This window comes from Meleagris gallopavo, chromosome 25 (genome assembly GCF_000146605.3).
Source record: "Meleagris gallopavo isolate NT-WF06-2002-E0010 breed Aviagen turkey brand Nicholas breeding stock chromosome 25, Turkey_5.1, whole genome shotgun sequence".
In the NCBI taxonomy this organism is placed as follows: domain Eukaryota; kingdom Metazoa; phylum Chordata; class Aves; order Galliformes; family Phasianidae; genus Meleagris; species Meleagris gallopavo.
The window spans coordinates 190,547-199,892 of NC_015035.2; the positions used below are offsets into that span (position 1 = coordinate 190,547).

The 9,346-nt window shown below is 43.5% G+C and overlaps 1 protein-coding gene across 2 annotated transcripts; it reads right to left on the reverse strand.

Moving 5' to 3' along the window:
• Window positions 1-1,101: 1,101 nt before the first annotated feature.
• DHDDS (dehydrodolichyl diphosphate synthase subunit) lies at window positions 1,102-9,306 on the reverse strand. Of its 2 annotated transcripts, none has more exons than XM_019622758.1 (9): window positions 9,288-9,306; window positions 8,387-8,466; window positions 7,347-7,463; window positions 6,598-6,740; window positions 5,618-5,734; window positions 5,339-5,440; window positions 4,594-4,708; window positions 3,743-3,850; window positions 1,102-2,672 (listed from the first exon to the last, which is right to left on the reverse strand). In XM_019622758.1, exons 2-9 carry the CDS (start codon window positions 8,447-8,449, stop codon window positions 2,436-2,438), a joined length of 1,002 nt encoding a protein of 333 aa, XP_019478303.1. In that variant the 5' UTR covers window positions 8,450-8,466; window positions 9,288-9,306; the 3' UTR covers window positions 1,102-2,435. The 2 variants fall into 2 exon arrangements, with proteins under 2 accessions (XP_019478303.1, XP_019478304.1); XM_019622759.2 differs by lacking the exon at window positions 9,288-9,306 and adding an exon at window positions 8,716-9,270.
• Window positions 9,307-9,346: the final 40 nt, after the last annotated feature.

Genomic DNA, 9,346 nt, shown 5'->3' on the forward strand with positions numbered 1-9,346 from the left:
CGCTCCGCGGCGCGCAGCGGAGCTGTTCCTTCAGCACCAGGCGCGGGGTTGCTGCTCCGCGGGTTCGGGGCCCCGACGCTGCCGGCATCCTGCGGAGCGCTCCCGGAAAGGAAAGGGGAACTTCGCACTCCCTCTCTCCCATCTTCTTCGAGGAAGAGCTGAAAGAGAAGGGAGACGATGAGGCAGCGCACCTTTAAAAGAAAAAAAAACATCACAATTCAATAAATTTTGCTCTAGAGAGATTCGCACCTGTGCGGCTGCATGGCTGCTCTCCCTAAAGGACAGACACACGGACACACACCACCCCAGCCCTATAGCTTTCCTTCCACGACTGTCAGTGCAAGGCTGATCGGAAAGATGCGCTCCTGAAAGCTCAGCTTTTACCTTCATAGCTCATGCTGACCTTATGCTGATGCAAAGCTTACAGGAAAACTTGCATTCACTCCAATAACTGGCGCAGGTGGAATAAAGCTCAGAGGCAACAAGCCCTCCTACTGCTTGCAAAAAGTCTCGTGCCTTGCCATTGCTGTGATGGCGGTGAGACTTTTACAAAATGCATTAGAACTTCCCCTGCAAACCTTCTGGATCTCACACCCTGCAGTTACCACTGCACCACAGTTATGCACCTTTGTGAGGAATGAGCACTGGAGCTTTGGCACTTGCAACGTAGCCAAAAAAATTCAAGACAAAAAAATATATTCTTGGATAGAAACAATCTCCTTGCATCTGCCTTGCAAAGCAGACTGGAGAGCGCTCCATCTCATGGAGAATGAGAGCTATTTCTCCAGAGAACTTCCCAAAACATGCAGAAAAACAAAATGAAATACAGCAGAAGTTTGTTGACACCTCCAATCATCCTCCATTCATAGGACTGCTTGCTACTTACACGAGAGGACACACGTGCACAAAGCCTCACTCAGCCAGGTCCTGGGATAGCAGCTCATTGCTCACACAATTGGAGGAAGAATGCAGCCTTCAAATCTTTCCCAGCCTAACAGAAACCAGATGAGCAGTCTACCATAGGTTAAACAACATGGTAGATCTGGATGCCAACTTCATTGCACTTTAGAATATAAAACTACGTGGTTTTAAATGTTAAGCTTGTTTTTAAAATAATTTGATATGAATATACTTTATTCACTGTTTGACAATGTAGTTATCCTCTTCACAATCACATTCAAAATGCTGAGTTTGCAGTATGTGAAAGTCCTTTAAGTTTGCATTTTCTCATTTTCACCTGGAGGTTAAAAAAAGAACACTTTGAAAAGAGCAATAGCTGATACTGCTGCACCTGTATGTGCACCAGGAACACTTCCTGTTATGTTTTCCACTGTAGGGACGGAAACCAGAAAAAAATTAGTGACAGAATCAATCTTGGAAACTAGCTAGTCCACCTCCCTGCTAAAAGAGATTGGAGAAATAGCACCCCTGTTCTGGCCACTCCCATTGAAGTCAGCCATTCAGCTCTTAGACCATTTTGGCTGAGGTCAGAGGTTTTGGCTTCTGCATTCCTGTATTCCCAGCCTCATTCCCTGGAAATGGATGTCTGAAGTCATAGCTATAGAGAGGTCTCAGATGATTTTAGCATAATGTTCCTATCACCTAGTTTTAGCTAACTTTTCCTTTGTAAGCCATGACGTTAATTCCTAAGTAATTGTTTTTCCTCACCTCTTTGGATCATCCCCCCTTTTTCCTTGAACACGCTGTTTCAACATCACCTTCTACATTTGGGTATTTCCCCCGCCCCCCAAAGACATTCACTCTGCTGGGAAAGGATCGCAGGACCTGATCAAGTTCTTTTTTTCCTTTACGGCAAGGCTGACAACATCTTACTTTACCTCTTTGGAAACCAGGAGCAAATATATCAAAAACCTGCATAGTAAGGTGGGGAAAAGGCAAGATGCTAACCCAAAGCAGGCAGTAGGGAATATCTCTGCCATTGCTTGGCACAGGACTCTCTTACATACCTTTCTCTCTGTTGAGGAAGGAAATTGAATGGGAACACAGAGGAAATCTCACTAGATTTACTACTACAAAATCACAAGGAATTCAAGTCCAGGCTGACTTTATATGACTGAAATGGTTTGCCTGGGCTAATCCATGAGGAGCCCAACAGAATGGGAGGCTTGTTTTAGTTAATTCCTTGTCATCAATACATCAAGCAGTGAAGATATAGTGAGGTGCACGTATTCTCCCTTTATCATCAGGGACAGGGAGGCAAGATAGAAGGACGGCATTACCTCCCTCAGCAGCATTCACAGAACTAGAAAGGTTCACAGTACCTGTCCCCGCCCTTAGATAGGGCCAGTGGGGATTCAACATCCTATGGCAGCCCTGCATCCCCACAGCAGAACCACACCAAGTGAATTCCTCTGGGCAGCAGCTATTCTAACATGATTAAACATTGCCTTCCCAAGAGCCACCCAGTATGTATGTCATGCAGACACTGTACATAATCTTTCAAAGAAGTCCGCTCTCTTGTGCTCTAGTGCCTGTAGAAAGCCCTGGATTCTCTCCTCCCGCATGGCAGTGCATTTTTGCAACAGTGTCCGTCGGCGCTGAGAGTCTCCATGGGATGCAAAACCCTCCTGCTGCAGCTTCTTTGTCACATAAGCCTGATCCCTTTCCATCTGTTGTTGTTTCCTTTCCTCCATGTAGGAGTCTCTGGCCTTCTAGAGTGAAAAGCAGTAGAATGTTAGCACTTTACCAGGCCTTTCAGCTCATCTGTATTACAGATACAGGGCAGCACAGGAAGAAACAGTCTCTGCTTGGCCATTGAGCTGCAAGGTAAATGAAGAGTGGCTTTGTGTGTGCTTCTAGACAGTGTGCTCAATTGGTTAGAGAAAATACAGGGATATTCTTCAGGACCTTCTACCCCAGATAAATGTCTGCTCAAAGCATTAACTGCTGTTAAAATATGTAGAGGTCGTGACTAATTGTGGAAAAGTCCTCAGATATCCAAATCCAGAGGAACAGTGTACAAGAGTACTTCAAACCACAGATGTATACACAAGCCTGCCAGTGTCATCACAGAATCTTTGATATTACTCATGCAGCAGCTGAAAAGTCTTAGGGGATTGAGAACAATGATTTATAGGGCAATTCTTTTAGCTCATGATCAAGTGTAGATCTACCCAGCTTTACAAAAGAGCAAGAGTGGGCTCAACATTCCTAATTGTCTGTGTTCTAATAATTTACGAGCTCAAGATAGAGCAGGATGGGCAGCAAAAGGTAAAAGCAGTGGCTATCCTTGCCTATCCTTCAAGTACTTGAAGTATTTCAGCAGAACATCATTTTTGGATTTCTTCTTAAGTACATCCTAGCCTGTAGTCTCTAACAACCAAACTGAGAAACTCTCTACAGTTGCATGAAGGGATATTAAGGGGAAAAACTGGGCTTTCAGATGAGGAAGGAGTAGTAATTGTCTGGAGCTAAACTGGCTGATTTTGCTCTACAGCAATGAAGACTGTTTACTTGTTCTGTCCTGCCAGATGAAAGGAGGAGACATTTCCAGCTGGTACAGTGAAAATAACAAGTAGAGACAGCGGTGACCCCAGATAATTTAGTTATTCCTGAAAGCAGAGGAATCTGTCCACATGCTAACACATTGTAACAAGACACAGGAGACCCAACATCTCACAGTGGCTACTGATATTGCAACAAGGTCTTAACTAAACTCACTAAATGACCAATTCCTTTGTTTCCGCTTTGCACACTCCCACCTGATCTCCAGCTCCCTTACCTGTAATGCATTATAGTTCAACTGGAATCGAAGGATAGCCTCACACAAGTTCCAAAAGGAATATTCTGGCCACAACACTGACTGAAACACCAGGCATGAATGGGATGTCTGCAGAAAGCAAGATCACCAACAATATAATCGTCTAGCAAGGGAAAAAAGAGTCATCAAGATGCAGCTCTGATGCTCAAGCTATGCCAGCTTCCCCATAAGGATTTTACATAGGCTGTTTTAACAGAACCTACTTAAAATTAAATAAATACCAGCCAGGAGAGCTTGAAATTGCACAATGTAATGTCTAATAACTATTAACGCTAGAACACAAGTTATTAATTCATGTAAAAATACCTGCAGAATTCTCTATAATGTCACACTGGTCTTTATAGAGGCATTTTTAATAGCTTAAGCGCCACAGATGTACAACAAAACTAAAATAGCAGCACTGGACTATCGAAGGTTGAGTTAAGGGAATAACATATGAACTGAAGATCAGGACATGACATTTAAGCCATTTATGAAATGACATCTCATGATATTCCTTGCTGTCCACTCACGGCATTTCAGTTGCTTAATGAATCTATGAGTTGTGGTGTGCTGCAGATATTCTAGAGCTGAAAAACCCAAGCTTTCAGCTCTAAACATATTTTTGCCTCTCAGTATTTCAGGTAATTGTATTCATAGAACTGCAAGAAACAGAGACTCCTTAGAGGTGCCCCTGCACTCAGTCCATCCAACAAGTTATTTAAACTCTGGCAGAGAAAATTTAAGAGCCATCATCATCATCATCACACCCAGAGTCATAACACTCTCTGATGCAAAGATGGAATACTTAATGGAGAAAACAAAAACTTTACCTGCCAGAGCAGGAAATCACTCAACCGGACCTCTCCAGAGGTTCGAATCAGGAGGTCTGGGTCAGGGGAGTTGCTGGTATACAGACACTTATCAAGCAACGATTCAGACACATCACTAAAAGACAGATGCATCTTGTTAAGGCCGCTTTCCTGATCTAACAGAGATAGCAACAAATCAGAATTACTAAGCATTTTTATTAAGACAGAACTGCAGATTAAAATCAGGTGGATGGGACTGTACTGCTGCCTGTCATCAACTTGTTTCTGACAGACTGGGCCTATTTCAAATACTCTTTCAGCCCTCTGAGCATCCCCCGATGCTCCTGGAAACATAAAACAGTGGTAGAAAGACTGTGAAGACTTCCATCTGGAACAGAGCTAGCTACTCCTTCTCCTCCAGGGTAGGGGAACAGTTCAGTATTCATGATTCATCTGTTGTTTGACCTCACGGCTGAAACTGCCAACTGAGCAGCCCAACACTGCAGTATGAAATCTGTCTTCACATTTAAAGTAACTTAAGATACAGACCTAACTTCTGTCTTAGTTGTGTACCTATCACCATGGTAACTGCAGTAATAAAAAAACCAAACATTGCATAGTAACTTCAAGTCATTTGTTCCAGTTGGACTGGTTCAATTGGATCTATTTAAAAGCCACTTGGTTTCTGAGAGGTTAGTATTAAAGCGTAGGAGGTAAGACAGGCAGCCTTTATCTATGAAGCTTCACACAGAAAAACAAGAGTTACCTGGGTTCAAGCAGTCCTTGCTCTACCCCCCAGGCCATCTCCCTGACAGCATTGCTGATTTCATGTCTTGATGTGTATGCAAAGCAGACATTTAGAAAGCACCTGAAAAGAGGAAAAAGATGTGGAAAACCCAGAAGTAAAGAAGGTCCATCAGGTAACAAACAGTCTATCTAAACTGTTCTGTGTGATTCTTGGACAAAGAAGAGCTACATCATGTCTGACAAGCGTACCTGACAAGCAGAAGGCAGCATGAGGTACCTTGAACTCTATGTTACTTACTTGTTGTAGTTCCTAGTTGCCATCACAGCCTGGGCAATCAGCTCCTGAATATCCAAGGGTAGAAGTGGCAAGTCCCCAAGCACACGGATACACACACCATGCTTCTTCAGGTTCTCCCTACACCCAACAACAAGAGTGAGGACTGCAGAAAACAGATCAGTCCTTATTGCATGACTGCCACATCTTCTTTGCATAACATCCATCAAATGAAAAAAAGCAGCAAATCTCAGAATCAGACAAAGGCATAACAACTAGATGTTTTTTGAGTGTTAAGAATTTGCTTAGGTTTGATCATCCCAAAGCCTTCCCTAAAGGAAAGATGATGATTCCCCATACAGGTTTCTCAAGTACAGACATAACCAAAGGACTAGATAATGATCACAAATTGGATATGCCTATCTGAAGTTATGAAAATCCACACACAGAGAACTTAAAACCATAGACTCTAGACAACTAACTAATGAAAAAAAAAACAACAGAAAAATAGCAGAATTACTGATTATTGGAACACAGAACAGCACAAATACTTTCTGGTCTATCGCTCATGAAGAGCTTCGTTGGGTAGAAACTGGGCAACTGGTTTCTTTCAATCATGGGGCACTGCAGTGCTCAAACAGAACTTGAGACGACCAAGAGCAGTGCACACATGCTGTCTTCTCCCACTCATGTTCCCGGCTGCATACCCTCACAATTTACTTCAACCATAGAAACAACTATTTCACACAGCACTTATCTGTCAGGCATGGGGAAACAATTACAACCAAGGTACTGTGCAACACTGCACTGTAACATCCCTCCCTGCTCACTCAGATCTGTACTAGTTCCATCCACATGCATTACATGCACTAGTTCTCCAGCTCTAAAGTGGGTAAATACTTGATGTGCCCGTATGTGGAAGTCTCCAGTTGAGAGGTATCTCTTAAATATGTCATTCTGCTTTTGTTCCACCCTGTAGGAAACAGCCATCAGAGGATTCTTACCGTTCTTCCAGTAGGCGGCTAAATTTCTGCCTTGCCAGATCCATTAGTCCATCCACCTCCTCCTTGGATCGTTTAAAGTTCTCGATACTAAAGGCATAGACAGTGACCTCCCGAATCCCCAGATTTAAACACCACCGCAGTGTCTGCAAGAAAACAAAAAACAAAAGTCAGATAAGTAGACTCATAATCAGATAGGTCCAGAAGACCCATATCTGCAACTGCTAGAACTGTCATTTCCCACTATGCTAACACTGTATTAAAAGAAAATAATAACAAACATGACCATCAATATCTGACAATGATTCCCATTTAAGAGAATTTGATTCATTTTAAAGAAACAGATGGAAAATGCCACCACCTAGGATGTGACTCCATAATAGAGATGTGACTAATCCAGCCTGCAGAAGCAATTCCTGTAGACAACGTGATAGATTATGTAACACCATGATTTTCAAAGCCTTTTCAAAGCAATTCAACTTGCTTCACAGAATTAAGCTTCAAGAGCTCCAAGGCAGACATTATAATCAAGTGTAAAGCAGAGGAAAAACTAAGCAATCAAGACGACTCAGCAAGGTAACAGAATGAGAGAGCTGAAGTTGGGCCCTTGATGACTAATATCAGCTGCAAGCACAAGGCCTGGCTCCAGTCAGAGAAGAGAAGAAACATACATCAGTAAAGCAGTAAAAGTCAGTTGCCAAACACATCACAAATTCAGTACATAACTCAGAGGCAACAAAAATTCTTCCCACCTGTGCCAGCTTATCAAAGCCCTGTGAATGTCCTTGTTGCCTCTCCACGTGACACTTCTGGGCATAACGGCGATTGCCATCCATGATGAAGGCAACATGCTTGGGCATTGGACCTGCCTAAAACATAAGGAGAAACAAAAAGAGAGCGACAGGCAAGCTGGCATCTTGCATCACAGAGCATAGTCCCATTACCATGGAAGCACTCTGCACTTGTAAGAGTGCAGTAAGTTTCTCCTTAAAGCCTGGAGCTGGAAAGATTAAGATGCTGAACACCTATATGGTAACTCCGGCTTAGGCTCCCACTGAAGATGTCAGCACTGACAACGGCCCACACTGAAAAGGCAACTCTGCCCTCCTCATTTCTGTTTCATGACAGAGAACTGCAGTACTTAAGAGGGAGAACAGCACTGTCACTGCACACCTTCCTTCTGCAGCCACAGGGCAAGGTGCACAGAGTTGTGTGTTGCAAATATTTTTATTTCAGAGTTCAGGGACATTTTCACAGACGACTCATGCCTGTGAAGAAAAGTGAAATCATGAGACCTTCCTCCCTTTAAGGTAAGCAACTCTTTTCCACTGACCTCATTAGGCCTGCACAGATCCTTCTGAGAAAAGGACAGCAGTACTACCTCCAAGACTCTGCTGAGCCAAGACAGATTTCCCAGGAAGTAGTGGGTTTTTATTCCAGTCAGCAGAAACTCAGTTTCATTTTTTAGATCCATAATCCAACTACCTCACACTCTCCCTCCTCCCACATCCTGCCTGAGCAAAGGCTCAGAACCTGGAAGCCTGGATGTGTAAGCTCATTATTGGCAAGCACTGCCTACAGCATTGCTCATTTGCAAGACTAAGCTTAAGTAATTTTCCATCCCTGAATACTACTTAGGGATGTAAGATGTAAATGCAGTGCCAGCATTAAAACCTACCCTTGCTAGCAACACTATCTCTCTTGAGCAGATCAGTCAGAGATATTTGCCAGGATTCGAAGTGGCACTCTGTTAGCTACTGTTTACCATAGGCAACCAAAGTTCACTCCTTACCTTAATTATGTTGGCACAAAACCTCTCAATGATGGTCAGCTCGCCTTCTCTGATCCACGACATGTCTTACCAAGAATTCTCTTTCAGCAGGAAGATGAAAATAAAGGGTTAGAGGTACAGAAGACTATCTGAGTCCAAAGCAACACTATATGGGATCACCTTGGAAAAATAACCTTTGACTGGCTATCCTAGAGCCCTTTTTATCACATGGATCAGCAGACAATAGTGGAGGTGAACGGATCAGAAATCAGCTCTGGAATTTTCTAGCTGTATAACAAGATTTTATGCTCTACTAACTGACATAAAACAAAAATTTTTACTGCTTCTACCTGCAGAAACAGCTGCTGAGCTCGTACAGACACACAGCAAACTCTTGCATTACATTGGACCACCAATGAGCTGGTCATGGAGCAATGATTGTGAAATGACCTTCAGTGCTTTTGTGCTGAAGTTGTTGGAAACCCTGCAAAGCAACCATCTACATCACTAACCAGCCTGCTTTACAGACATCACTGTGATTTCTTCTCTTTTACAAGTAGAACAAAATCAGCCTTTAGAGTTTAAAAAGTTCGCTTTTCACCACATCAAACATAAATATCTGCTTTATGGTAACAGGACATAAGAGTCTCCCGACATTCCACATTCACCTCCATTGCGCTCAGCCCTGACAGATGCGTGCACTGCGAGCCACACCGCAAAGTCAGCACGCCTTCTCGACACGTGCGTTCTCTGTGGTGCCCTCAGAAAGGGCCGGCCGGCCAAGATACGGCCGCAAAGCACGAAGGACCCGCCGGAACATGAGCTGCGCCATAACGCTCTCGAATAACTCGTCCTATAAGAAGCTCTTCTCCCAACACCATTAACAGCAATCCATCTTCCACCCGAGATTTCGCACAGTCACCTTTAAAAACGCTCCCGCAAAGCAGCCGCTGCCCTCCAAGCCGAGGAAAGCGGCCCCAA

Bases quoted from the DNA above. Each gene is read 5' to 3' on its own strand.
- DHDDS (XM_019622758.1), bottom strand. From the start codon at position 8,449: ATGTCGTGGATCAGAGAAGGCGAGCTGACCATCATTGAGAGGTTTTGT. The intron at 7,464-8,386 runs GTAAGGAGTGAA...CTTATGTTTTAG, and splicing joins TTTGTGCCAACATAATTAAG to GCAGGTCCAATGCCCAAGCA. The intron at 2,673-3,742 runs GTAAGGGAGCTG...TTTTCACTCTAG, and splicing joins TGAACTATAATGCATTACAG to AAGGCCAGAGACTCCTACAT.